This window comes from Bos mutus, chromosome 27 (assembly GCF_027580195.1).
Source record: "Bos mutus isolate GX-2022 chromosome 27, NWIPB_WYAK_1.1, whole genome shotgun sequence".
In the NCBI taxonomy this organism is placed as follows: domain Eukaryota; kingdom Metazoa; phylum Chordata; class Mammalia; order Artiodactyla; family Bovidae; genus Bos; species Bos mutus.
In genome coordinates, this window is record NC_091643.1 from 11,064,033 (window position 1) to 11,079,093 (window position 15,061).

At 38.2% G+C, this 15,061-nt stretch overlaps 1 protein-coding gene across 1 annotated transcript in view; it reads right to left on the reverse strand.

Moving 5' to 3' along the window:
- LOC102268068 (disintegrin and metalloproteinase domain-containing protein 5-like) overlaps positions 1 to 15,061 on the reverse strand; it is a 112,184-nt gene that overhangs the window by 62,833 nt on the left and 34,290 nt on the right. Inside the window, exon 6 of the mRNA XM_070364107.1 lies at positions 14,151 to 14,246. Coding sequence (XP_070220208.1) covers positions 14,151 to 14,246 — 96 coding nt within the window. The remainder of the gene's footprint in view (positions 1 to 14,150; positions 14,247 to 15,061) is intronic.

Below are 15,061 nucleotides of genomic sequence, written 5' to 3' on the forward strand. Positions count from 1 at the left end.
GTTATTTGAACCAAGATTTATCATTGTACTTGCTTCCTTCATTAAAGTGGGTTTATTTTTCTTTCCATGGCTCTCTTAATTCCCAAATAACCTTAATTTTTTAAACCTTCTGACTCCTTGTTTCACATCATTTTCTCCTAAAATATTTTTATTTTATTTTTCTTGTCGTTCTACATATATTTTTATTCTTGCCAAGACTGTCAGTCTGTACATAAAATGTATAATCTGGGTACAGGGGTGTGTCCCTTTATATAACTGAACCAGGGATAAGTGGGTTAAATTCATTGTTTCGACCATTACACCAGTCTTAATTGCATAGTAAAAAAATTACTGTATCAGAAAAATCGTAGCCTGGGCTATATCCCTTTCCATAATTGGGCTCAGAGACTAATTAGAATCATAAACACTGCCCCAGTCTCACCAGCAGTTATTCAGGTATCCCTGTGGGCATGTAAATCTGATTTCTGAGGCAGAAAATGTATTCCCTTTGGGCACAGTAATGACTCTACATCACTATACTAGCTGTCTTCAACAACTTGATTAATTTTTCAAGTTACCATTAATATGAATAATTAATACTATACTATGATCAATAATGGAAAAGAGGAGGAGAGAGGTATCAGTAGAGTGGGGAAATAGGTGATTTTTCAGACTGTATATACCATGGATAAGAACACCTTTGTGGGAGCCACAGAATCCCCCAAAAAATTTCCAGTCCCCTGGAGAGTAAAAATATCTGCAAGTTGATGCACTGAAGTGGGTAAGAAGAACAGTTGCACTTCATCCACATCACCTCTCACCCAAGGTGGCCTGTGATTTCTCCAACAGAGGAAAGTGAAAGTGATGTGAGAGCCGGGTTTCCCCAGCCTTGTCAGACACTGGCCATGAGGCCCACTTTTATCCTGCCCCACCCAGAACGCTGAGGGAACTGGCACCGTTGAATAGTCCGGAGACACCTTGTTTCCCAGGTTTCTTGATTTCCCAGGCAAGAATACTGGACTGAGCTGCCATTTCCTTCTCCAGGGGATCCTCCACACCCAGGGATCGAAGCCGGGTCTCCTGCATTGGCACGCAGATTCTTTACCACTGAGCCTCCAGGGAAGGCCCTGGAGACACCGAGGAATAGGGAAAAGGGATAAGAGCTCACAGCAACAGCGTGTGGCGCACAACAACCAGCATCCTAAGAACTGGCTCACGGGCTCGTGCCAACAGGATGCCTCGCCTGAGGACACACAGCTCAGGCATGCCACACACCCCATCTACAGCCAGCACCCACACTCTCCAGCAGATGGCGCACGTGAATCCCCAACAACTTGGTGCACAGGGACGTCAGCAGCTGGCCGGAACCTCCTAACTCAGAGAAGGTGCGCAACTTTGAACACTTCAAGGTACTACCTTGGGGAAAATAAATGGGAGGCTTTCCACATTCATACTGGCTTTGCAAGACTGAGAGAAAGCATACAATCCTAATCTTTCCCACTGTGAGGGAGTGAGAGGAATGGAGTAAACACACCCACAGGAAAGGTCTGAGAGACACTCTGAACTCTAGCTGGGCTGACTGGTGCCTGACTTGTCTCCCAAGGCCAGCTGGTTAACACAGGAGGAGATGGCGACTTCTTCAGATGCAAAGACAGCAATGCCAAGACTTCAAGGAACATAAAGAATCAAGGAAACAAGATACCACCAAAGAAACAAAATAAATCTCTGTGGAAGACACCCCAAAATGGAGATGTACAAACTACCTGACAGAAAAATTAATCATCGTTAGTCCAATGAATTATAAGAGAGAACAGATAGACAAATAAAATCTGGAAAATAATACATGGACAAAATGAGACACTGAACAAAGAGAGTTTTTTTTTTTTTTTTTAAGGAACAAGATAAATTCTGGATCTTAAGAATAAAGTGAACTGACAATTTTCACACAAAAGCTGCAAGAGCACAGTTGAACAAGCAGAAGAAACAATGAACTCATAGACAATTATTTTAAATTATTCAGCTGGAAGAACAAAGAAGAAAAAATAAAGAAACTCTACGGTATTTATGGAACATCATCAAAATAAACACTGTATGCGTATGTTAGTCCCAAAAGGAGCAAAGAGAAAGGGCAGAAAACTGACAGAAAAGGAAACAGATGTACCAAAAGGGAAGCCACATAAGACTGTAAGACTACTGAACAGAAGCCTCGTAGCACGAAGAGCGGGGCGGTAATTTCAAAGAAAAACATTTGCCAGCTAAGAAAACTGTATCTAGTAAAGCTGTCCTTTACAAATGAAGAAGAGAGAAAAACTTTACCAGAAGAACAGATGCTGAGGAAGTTCATTGCCACTAGACTTCTCTCTCTCTCTCTCTCTCTCTCACACACACACACACATACACAATGCCCTCTGAAGAGAGTTCTTTAAGTCAAAATGAAAAGATGCCAGTTAACTTCATGAAAACATGTAAGAGTATAAAAACCGTTGGCAAAAGTAAGTATTCAGTAAAGTTCAAATACTCCAATACTATACATAATATGCCCACATGCTCAGTTGCTTTAGTGTGTCCAACTCTTTGTGACCCCCAAGGACTGTGGCCTGCAAGGCTCCTCTGTCCATGGGATTTTCCAAGCAAGAATGTTGGAATCAGTTGCCATGGTCTCCTCCAGGGGGATCCTCCTGACCCAGGGATCAGACCTTTGTTTCCTGCACCTCCTGTGTTGCAAGCGGATTCTTTATCCACTGAGATACCTAGGAAGCCCTATATACATAATGTGGTGCTATGTTAATCACTTATAACTCTGATATAAAAGTTAAAAAATAAAAGCATTAAAAATAACTAGAACTGCAACAATTTGTTCAAGGATGCACTCTATCAAAAAATGTTATAACAGCATTAATAGCATGAGATGTGGGGGGAAAGAAGTAAAAGCGTAGAATTTTGTATGAAATTGAAGCTGTTATCTTAAATAGCCTGTTATCACTATAAAATGTTTTTATAAGTCTTGTGATAATCACAAAGAAAATACTGTTAGTCAAAACACAAAATACAAAGAGAAATGAAACAAAGCATACCATCACACACACACACAAAAAATCATCACAAAGTAAGACAGTAAAAGAGGAAAAATGGGACAAAAGAACTACAAAATGTACAGAAAGCAACATTATGGCAACAGCAAATCCTTCCTTTAAAACAATACTTTTTTTATGTGCGTTTCTTTTATTTATTCATTTTTAATATAAATTTATTTCTTTTCATTGGAGGCTAATTACTTTACAATATTCTAGTGGTTTTGCCATACATTGACATGAATCCACCACGGATGTACATGTGTTCCCCATCCTGAACCCCCCCTCCTCCCTCCCCATCCCATCCCTCTGGGTCATCACAGTGCACCAGCCCCGAGCACCCTGTCTCATGCATCAAACCTGGACTGGTGATTCGTTTCACATATGATAATATACATGTTTCAATGCCACTCTCCCAAATCATCCCACCTTCGCCCTCTCCCACAGAGTCCAAAAGACTGTTCTATACATCTGTGTCTCTTTTGCTGTTTGAAAGTAAATAAATTATATTCAACAATCAAAAGACACAGAGTAAACAGATGAACTAAAAACAAGACAACTATACGCTGCCTACAAGAAACTCATTTAAGCCTTCAGGATATAAATACACAAAAAGCGAAAGGATGGAAATAAGTAGTCCATGAAAATGGCAAAGAGAGCAGGGAGGGCACACTTCAGTTCAGTTCAGTCACTCAGTCGTGTCCAACTCTCTGCAACCCCATGAACCGGAGAACGCCAGGCCTCCCTGTCCATCACCAGCTCCTGGAGTTCACGCAAACTCATGTCCATTGAGTCAGTGATGCACACTAATATCAGATGAAATATCAGATAAAATCAGATAAAATATCAGAGGGCACACTAATATCATATAAAATAGACTTTAAGTCAAAAACTGTCACAAGAGACACAGAATGTTATTATATAATGATAAAGAGATAAATTCATCAAGAGGACATAACAATTACAAATACATATGCACCCAACCTTAGAATACCTAAATACGCAAAGCAAACATTAACAGAACTAAAGGCAGAAAGTCACAAACACAGTAATAATAATAGGTGACTTCATTACCACACTTTTTTTTTTTTTTTTTTTTAACTTTTGTACATTTATTGCTGATGACATTGAGAACGTCAGCTGGCTACACCAGCCAGAACTTAGAACACACATTCTTTGGAGAACTCAGTCAATGTACATAAAGGAAAGTATGGGATATAATGACATTTAAACAGCATTGTCTATAGGAACAAAGAGAAAAAGCACACTTTCAATATTGGCTAGATCATCCATAACAGAAAAATCCATAGCAAAACACTAGATTTGAACAACATTACAGACCTAATGGGCCTAAGAAACATACAGAGAACATTCCATCCAGTAGCACCAGAATACACATTCTCTTCAAGTACATGTAGAACATTCTCCAGGATAGAGCATAAGACAAAGCCAAGTCTTAAAACATTTAAAAAGACTGAAATCAGATCAAGCATCCTTTCCAACTTGAAGAAACAACCAAGCTCAGAGTTAGCAGAAAGAAGGTAATAATACATATTAGAGCAGAAATAAGTAAAATAGAGATTTGAAAAACAATTAAAAAAATACATCAAAGAAAACTAAGAGCTGGTCTTTTTGAGAAGACAGAATTGGCAAATTTTTAGCTAGGCTAACAGGGGAAAAAAGAGACAACTCATAAAATTATAAATGAAAGAGGAGGCATTACAACAGATATCACAGACATACAAGAGATGATAAGACACTATAATTATATACCAACAAATTTTATAACCTAAGAGAAACCTAGAAATAACCTTCCAAGGTTGAATCATGAAAAAGTTGGAAATCTGAACAAACCTATAATGGGCAAAGACACTGAATTAGTTATCAAAGACCTCTCAAGAAAGAAAAGCCTGGGATGATCTGACAGTTTCTCCGTTGAATTCTATTAAACAGTTAAAGAAAAATTAAGGCCAATCCTCCCTAATCACTTTAAAAAAAAATTGAATGCAAGAAAACATTTTCAAACTCATTTTGCAAGACCAGAATTACTCTCAGAACAAAGTCAGGCAAAGACATCTCAAGGGGAAAAAAACTTCATGCCAATGAAAACAGATGCAAAAATTCTCAACAAAATACTAGCAAACCAAATTCAATGGCACATTAAAATGTTCATATGCCATCATCAAATGAAATTTAGCCCTGGGATCCAAGTTCACTTGAATATACATGAATCAATAAATGCAATATACTACATGAACAGAATGAAGTATTTAAATAACATGATCATCTCAATACACGCAGAAAAAGTTAATATAACTTTGTTAATAACTCTGACAAAAGTTAATATATTTTCATGATAATAAAACTATCAACTTAGCTATAGGAAGGAATGCACCTCAACATAATAAGGGCCACGTAAGATAATCCCACAGCTAACAAGCCAAGGACTCCCTCTCTCACTACTCCTATTCCACTTAGTACTGGAAGTCCTAGTCGGAGCAATGAGTCAAGAAAAAGAAATAAATGACATTCAAACAATTTCTGTTTGCAGATGACAACATCCTATATATAGAAAAACATAAAACGGTTAAATAAAAATGAATTGTGTAAAGTTGCAAGATACAAAACCAACATAACAAAAATCAATTGTTTCTTTACAGTAAAAATGATCTACAAAAGAAATTAAGAAAAAAATCCTATTTATAATAGCATCAAAAATAATAAAATGCTTAGGAATAATGCTAATTAAGGATATATAAGATCTGCACACTGAAAATTAGAAAATATTGAAGAAGGAAATCCATGATGAAAAACTGATTTTTCTCTGTGTCCTTTGTAATAAATAAATAATAAAGCAATAGTCATTAGTATGCTATATGCTGAGTCCTTTGAGTTTTCTACTGATTCGTTAAACCTAGAGACAGTACTGGGGACCTCTAAGAAAGGACAGAATTGTCATCATAACAATTCTGAGTCTTACAATCCATTCACATGGAGTATTCCATCACTCACTTAGATTTTTTTTCTTTTTCTCACAAATGTTTTAAGTGTATTTCTTCTGCATTTCTATTGTTAAGAGTATTTCTGGGACTTCCCTGGCAGTCCAGTGGTTAAGGATGTGCCCTGAAATGCAGGGGATGAGGCTTCAATCCCTGGTAAGGAAACTAAGATCCCACATGCCAAAGAGTAACTAGAAAGTCTGGATGCCTTAACCCAGAAGAGCGAAGATCCTGCATGCTGCAACTAGAACCCATCACAGCCAAATAAATAACTAAAATGTTTAAAAAGACTCTGCTTTAAAAAAAAAAAAAAGAACAGGAATATTCCTAAGTATTTTTATGCTACTGTGAATGGGATTTTAATTTCATTTTCAGATTGTTCATTGCAATTACATAGAAATTTAATTAATTTTTGTACTGTGTGTATCTCATGATTTTTTATAAAATCATTTAATTGTTTTAAAGGGTATTTTTGATGGATTCTTTAGGATTATTATATATATGCAAGATCATGTTATCTGCAAAGAGAGAAAGAGAGTTGTGCTTCTTCCCTTCCAAATTGAATGTCTTTTATTTCTTTTTTCTTACCTGACTACACTGTCTGGAGTCTCTAGTACAGCATTTAATAGAGGTAATGGAAGTCTGTATTCTTGCTTTTTGTTTGATTTTAGGGGGAAAGGACTCAGAATTTTTATATTAGTATGATGTTAGCTGTAGGTATTTCACAGATGCTCTGTGTCAGGTTAAGTTCCTTCCTATTTATAACTTGAAGACAACTTTATAAATGAGTGGTTATTACATTTTCTATTTTTAATTAATTTTTACTGGAGCATAGTTGTTTTACAATGTTGCATTTTGTTTCTACTGCACAGCATATGAATCAGCCATAGGTATTTGTTGTCGTTGTTCAGTCGCTTGATCATGTCCGTCTCTTTGCAACCCCAGGGACTGCAGCACGCCCGGCTTCCTTGTCCTTCAGCATCTCCCAGGGCTTGCTCAAACTCATGTCCATCAAGTCAGTGATGCCATCCAACCATCTCATCCTCTGTCATCCCCTTCTCCTCCTGCCTTCAGTCTTTCCCAGCATCAGGGTCTTCTCTAATGAGTCAGCTCTTTGTATTAGGTGGCCAAATATTGGAGCTTCAGCATCAGTCCTTCCAATGAATATTCAGGATTGATTTCCTTTGGACTGACTGGTTTGATCCCCTTGCAGTCCAAGGGATTCTCAAGAGCCAAACATATATCCTCCCCTTTCAGAATTCCTTCCCATTCAGGTCGCTACAGTGCATTTAGTACAGTTCTCTGTCCTATACACAGCATGCTCCATTAGTTATATTGCTACGTCGTTTTCTGCATATTTTGAAATGATCATGTATTTTATTTTCCTTTATTTAAATAATGTGGTGTACTACATTAATTAAATCAATGTGCACTACTGAAATAAATCCCTCTTGGCCATGGTGGCATTCTTTTCACAAGATCCTGGATTCTGTTTGTAATTTGAAAAGGATTTTTGCATCAGTATTCATGAGAAATATTAATCTGTAGTTTTCTTGTGAGGCCTTCATCTGGCATTGGTGTCAGGGTAACACCATCATCTAGAATGAGTTTTAAAGTATTCCTCTCTCTTACATATTCCAGGAGAGATTGTGGTGTATTGTATACCACACAATACACCATACAATACACAATACATCATACACCAATACACAATGTTATCAAACATTATTATTTCTTCTTTAAATGTTTGATAATATTCACCAGTGAAGATATCTGGATCTGGGCTTTACTTTGTGGAAAGATTTTAAGTTCCTAATTCAATTTTACACTTGCTTATTCAGAATTTCTATCTCTTCTTAACTCAGTTTTGGTAATTTGCATCTTAGGAATTTTTCCATTTCACATAAATTGTCTAATTTGCTTGGATATACTAGTTTAGTATATTTTCTTATAATTATCTTAAATCATGTAAGAGCAGTATGGATTCTCCTCTTTCATTTCTAATTTTGGTGATATGTTACCTCTCTTTTTTCATGGTCTAAATAAAGGTTTGTCCATTTTTGCTGATTCCTTTTGAAAGAAGCAACTTTGGTTTCAGTGATTTCCTCTCAACCATGATTATTTCTTTCATGATGCTGACTCTGGATTTAATTCTCTCTTTTTTGTACATTTATAAAATACAACCTTATAGAATAGTTTCTTTAAATATTTAGATATTTCAATATATTTAAGTATTTAAAGCTAAAATTTTCCCTCTAAGTACTGCTTTAGCTGTACACCTCTTGATATGTTGCTTTTTATTCAGTTCAAAATGCCTAATGTTTTAATACTATTTTTTCTTTGACACAGTGATTATTGATGTGTGTTTTTTAATTTCCAGTATTTGTGGATTTATTAAATTCCCTTCATTTGTTGATTTCTAATTTAATTTTGCTGTCATCAGAGGGCAATCTTTGTATGATTCCAGACGGAGAAGGCAATGGCATCCCACTCCAGTACTCTTGCCTGGAAAATCCTATGGATGGAGGAGCCAGTAGGCTGCAGTCCATGGGGTCGCTAAGAGTCGGACATGATTGAGCGACTTCACTTTCACTTTTCACTTTCATGCATTGGAGAAGGAAATGGCAACCCATTCCAGTGTTCTTGCCTGGAGAATCCCAGGGACGGGGGAGCCTGGTGGGCTGCCATCTATGGGGTCACACAGAGTCAGACATGACTGACGTGACTTAGCAGCAGCAGCAGTAGCCTTTTGAAGTATACTGAGACTGGTTTTATAGCCTAGCATGTCCATCCTCAAAGATATGTATTATTATAAATAATGCATATTCTGCTGTTGCTGGGTGGAGTGTTCAGTAGGTGTCAATTTAGTCCAGTTGCTTGATAGTGTGGTAAATGTTTTCTATATCCTTGCTATTTTCAGCATAGTTGTGGGAGACCCTGAGCCAGCCCTAAGAAAGCTTCATCCAGATTCCTGACCCATAGAAACTGTGAGGATAATTTAAGTTTGGGGCTAACTTGTTAAGCAATGATAGATAAGTAACATACCATGACCCTATAAAACCTGGCCCTCGCCTACATCTCTGACCCCTTCTGTCTTAGTAGGGGCCCTCCACAAAACAGGACTTGAGGCAAAACTTATAAGCTAATGCTTCATTAAGGTTTGGGAGGCTAGATAGACAAAAGCAAAACAAATAAAGATAGTTGGTACATTACTAAGGTGACCAAAGCTTTATCAAAAATTGTATGTACTTTTTCTGTCAGGGAGGTTTTCCCTGGAAATAATACATGAAACATGGCAGCTGAAGTCAATCTGTCACTAGAACTGAGCAGAAAACCATGGCCACGCAGACTGAGATTGTCCCATGGACTCAGTCCAATGTGCCATCTCCTACCACACTGCTATAGCAAATCGAGTGATAAATAGCCATATTTCAATGAATTCTTAATTTGTACAAAGTGATTTACCAGAGATTTATTTCATTGCCTTTACAACAGGAGATAGTTTACAAAATATCTGACTTGTCAACCACATTTTAGAAACACGTATAACAGTCTTGTTAAATAATTATTATTTGAATCGGTGTTTCTAATAAAGAATCCATATTTTGGAAATAAATATTAATTAGACCTTTGTTTTTTAATCAAAGGCACTGAGCAGAAAAACATGCCTTAACAATTCTGGAGAAACACATAAACAAGGAGCAATACACTCTTTTCTTATCCATCATTAAACTTGAAGAGTATAACAGATGACTTTTATTCCTTTATTGAATTCCCAGTTCTAGATCTTTCTATTGCTTCTTTTTCTTGAATCTTTTACACAAATTCTTCTCTTTGTCATTTATCAGTTCAGTTCAGTCTCTCAGTCGTGTCCAACTCTTCCCGACCCCATGAATCGCAGCACGCCAGGCATCCCTGTCCATCACCAACTCCCGCAGTTCACTCAGACTCACATCCATCGAGTCAGTAATGCCATCCAACCATCTCATCCTCTGTCGTCCCCTTCTCCACCTGCCCCCAATCCCTCCCAGCATCAGACTCTTTTCCAATGAGTCAACTCTTCGCATGAGGTGGCCAAAGTACTAGAGTTTCAGCTTCAGCATCATTCCCTCCAAAGAAATTCCAGGGCTGATCTCCTTCAGAAAGGACTGGTAGGATCTCCTTGCAGTCCAAGGGATTCTCAAGAGTCTTCTCCAGCACCATAGTTCAAAAGCATCAATTCTTCGGCGCTCAGCCTTCTTCACAGTCCAACTCTCACATCCATACATGACCACAGGAAAAACCATAGCCTTGACTAGAAGAACCTTTGTTGGCAAAGTAATGTCTCTGTTTTTGAATATGCTGACTAGGTTGGTCATAACTTTCCTTCCAAGGAGTAAGCGTCTTTTAATTTCATGGCTGCAGTCACCATCTGCAGTGATTTTGGAGCCCCCAAAAATAAAGTCTGACACTGTTTCCACTGTTTCCCCATCTATTTCCTATGAAGTAATGGGACCGGATGCCATGATCTTCGTTTTCTGAATGTTGAGTTTTAAGCCAACTTTTTCACTCTCCTCTTTCACTTTCATCAGGAGGCTTTTTAGTTCCTCTTCACTTTCTGCCATAGGGGTGGTGTCATCTGCATATCTGAGGTTATTGATATTTCTCCCGGCAATCTTGATTCCAGCTTGTGTTTCTTCCAGTCCAGTGTTTCTCATGATGTACTCTGCATATAAGTTAAATAAGCAGGGTGATAATATACAGCCTTGATGGACTCCTTTTCCTATTTGGAACCAGTCTGTTGTTCTGTGTCCAGTTCTAACTGTTGCTTCCTGACCTGCATACAGATTTCTCAAGAGGCAGATCAGGTGGTCTGGTATTCCCATCTCTTTCAGAATTTTCCACAGTTTATTGTGATCCACACAGTCAAAGGCTTTGGCATAGTCAATAAAGCAGAAATAGATGTTTTTCTGGAACTCTCTTGCTGAAGTGGTTTGCCATTTCCTTCTCCAGTGGACCACATTCTGTCAGATCTCTCCACCATGACCCGCCCGTCTTGGGTTGCCCCACAGGCATGGCTTAGTTTCCTTGAGTTAGACAAGGCTGTGGTCCTAGTGTGATTAGATTGACTAGTTTTCTGTGAGTATGGTTTCAGTGTGTTTGCCCTCTGATGCCCTCTTGCAATGCCTACCGTCTTACTTAGGTTTCTCTTACCTTGGGCGTGGGGTATCTCTTCACGGCTGCTCCAGCAAAGCGCAGCCACTGCTCCTTACCTTGGACGAGGGGTATCTCCTCACCACCGCCCTTCCTGGCCTTCAATGTGGGATAGCTCCTCTAGGCCCTCCTGCACCTGCGCAGCCACAGATCCTTGGATGTGGGGTTGGTCCTCCCGGCCGCCGTCCCTGGCCTTGGGCGTGGGGTAGCTTCTGTCATTTATGTATTAACTCAAATGTCACTCCCTAGAGTGACATTTTCTGTTTAGCTTGGCTAAAATACACTCTCAGTCACTCTATTCTATTAGCTTACTTTATTTTTAAATCATTTATCATTTACAAAGCTGTATCTTTAATGTTTGTTTGTATGAAGATTTCTTCTCTACAATACCCACCAAAAGACAGTGTGGAGTAAACTATTTTCTAAATTAACGAATGAATGAACAATTTCAAGCTGCAAACACACTGTAAATGCTTATCAGCTCATAGCACCGCTCTTTTATTTCATCCAAAGTTCACTGACCTTTCATCTGTATATTTTTGTTGTTATTTTTTCTGTTCTTCATTGCTATACATTACTTTTAGGGATATGAGTAAAGTAAAGTGATGTTCAGCTGTAACATTTAACTGGAACCAATTTTTCTTTGATACTGGTTAAGAAATTACTGTGTTTTCAGTCCTATTTATTTTTCTCCACCTTTCCTTCTCTCTAATCCTTGCATTTGATTCTGCCTTCTCTTTTATAAGGCATTTTAAAATTAATTAATGTATGTATTTTCAGCTGCCCTGGGTCTTTGTTGTTGTATATGGGCTTTCTCTAGTTATGCCAAGCAGGGGCTGCACTCCAGTTGGGGTGCAGTGGCTTCTCATTGTGGTGGCTCCTCTTATTGTAGCACATGGGCTCTAGAGCATGGGGGCTCCCATAGTTACAGCGTGAGAGCTCTCGAGTTGTGGCACATGGGCTTGGCTGCCCTGCAGCATGTGGGATCTTAGTTACCAGACCAGGGATCAAACCCGTGTCCCCTGCATTGGCAGGTGGATTCTTTATCACCAGAGCACCAGGAAAATCCTATCAACTGGTGGGCTACAGTCCGCAGAGCTACAAAGAGTCAGACACAAATGAAGTAACTTAACACACACACACACACACACACACACACATCTGTTAAGGGGTTAATATCCAAAATATATAACAGACTCATATGACTCAATATTAAAAAAAAAAAAACAAGCAAGCAAAAAAACTTGATTTTAAAATGGACAGAGAGCCTGAATAGGCATATTTTCAAAGAAGACATATAGATGGCCAACAGGCAGAGGTAAAAATGCTCAGCATCACTAATCGGGGAAATGCAAATAAAATTTCACAATAAGATATCACCTCACATCTGTCAAAATGGCCATCATCAAAAAGACAACAAATAGCAAGTGTTTACGAGGATGATGGAGAAGGAAATGGCAACCCACTCCAGTGTTCTTGCCTGGAGAATCCCAGGGACAGTGGAGCCTGGTGGGCTGCCATCCATGGGGTTGCACAGAGTCGGACACGACTGAAGCTACGAGGATGTGGAGAAAAGGGAACCCTGGCACCCTGTTGGTGGGAATATAAATTGTTACACTCACTATGAGAAACTGTATGGAGGTTTCTCAAAAAGTAAACATAGAACTACTTTGATCCAGGGTATGTATCTGAAGGATACAATACCAGTGTCTTGAAGAGATAGGTATACCCCCGTATTCATTGCAGCATTACTCACCACAGCCAAGATATGGCGAGGACCTGAGTGCTGAGCAATAGATGAATGTATTCAAAGAAGTGGAGTGGAATAGTATTCAGCCATAAAAAGAAAAATAAGGAAATCTTGCCATTTGCAGCAACAAGTAGGGATCTTGAGAGCATTGTGCTAAGTGAAATAAGTCAGACAGGAGAAAGACAAAGACCGTGTGACCTCACATGCGAAATGTTAAAAAGCCAAACTCCTCATATTGGCGGTCGCCAGAGGATGTGGGATAAGGAAAGTGGGAAGATGTAAGTTAAGGATACAAATTATCAACTATAAAATGGAAAAAAAAAATAGTCTAAGGATCTAATGTACTGTATGGCGACTATAGTTAACAATAATGTTATTATCTACTTGAAAGTTGTTAAAACTGTGAATCCTAAGTGTTCTCAGTATGTGAAGTGGAGGATGTGTTAACTAACCTTATTGTGCTCATCATTTCACAATTCAAACTTACAGCAATTTGTTACATTGTATACCTTAAATAATGTTACAAGTTGATTATATCAATAAACCTGGGGGAAATTTTTTTAAAGATCATGTTCCTCCTCCAATCTTAAGAATGCATGCCATTTACCCTGTTCATGAGTTTATTTCTTACTCCTAGGGATGCCAGTGGATTGTTCTGGGTGCTGGGCAATTTTCAGGGATTCATTAAATGCTTTTTTTTTTTTTTTAAGGAATGGAATCAAATGGTTATAACAGTATCTGAATAAATTCTGAAGGAACAGGGGTTTTTACCAGAATACAGTAAAGAGAAGTCAGCCAATAAAAAAACTAACCTCCTGCACTCATGTGAAGTAGAATGATAGAAAATAAGAACTTAATAAGATTGTCCAAGATGTATGTTGATCACAGAGAAACCCCAATGGGTACAAGAAGGATTTGTAATGAGGTAAACAAATGGAAAGTCAAATCAGAAAAGAAAAAAGTCAGGCATTATGTACAGGAGAGTCCTAGATATAATAGATTACAGAGTAGACTGAAGGCTGACAGGGCTCCAATACTGCTTGGACAAAATATGATAGGAAGGACTAAATATAATATTGACATGTTTTCCATCTCCTTAAAACAAGTATCTCAAGAAATGTAATACTTAGATATTATAAAATACAGTTTGCCTCCTACCTGGCAACTTGTTGTACAGCATGCTCCCGAACCACATACTTTATTTTTTTTCTTCGTACATAATCTAGCATCACAGCAGTCTGGATGAGTACACGTCTGTAAACAAATGCTTTGTTACTCAATCATGTATGACTAGGTACAATCTTACAAAAGTGCAATACAGAATTTATTTACAAAGTCTAAGCATGTCCTAAAACCCACAGCTTCAGTAATTCCTTTCTTTATCTGAGACTTACTGAAATCAACATCTCATTCAGTAGTTTGTAAAAGAAATGTGTCATTTCACTACATTCAATACAATTTGAACAACATTAATACCTTACAGGAAATAGTTATTCTGTATCTTGTTAACTATCATTTTCTTATATTATCGCTTTCATAATAAATGTTTACATATGGAATGTCTCTGATGTGAAGTCGTCAAACAAAACCTCAAACCTCTGTCCCCTCAAAAGTGGTCCAGAAGCCAGGCTGGTCTATCCAGACCTCTGATTTCACTGGGAGCTGGCCCCATACACATTTGCATTTTATAAGATTCAGTGTCTTAGATCAATTTTTCCAGTTATTTCAATAACAAGTTTGTTCTAAACTCTGCAATTTACCAACATTAGAAGTTTGAGTTTCCTGCTGAGTTTCCCGTCTTTTTCCTTACTGGCATTTTAGTTGGTATTTTCAACAAACAGCTTCACCACAGGCAACAATACTATATTTTTAAAAGGTTATTTATTTCATATATTGCTGGGGACCAGCCCCAGCTGATCCAGGGTATTCGAAGGAGAGACGGCCTAGGCGACTATTTATATGCTAATTAGAGATATAGAGAACAATAGAATGAAGATAGCTCAGTAGGAAAATTCAGTGGAGAAAAGAAGCTGAGTAGCTTGGTTTACGCGGGAGACCAATAAAACTTC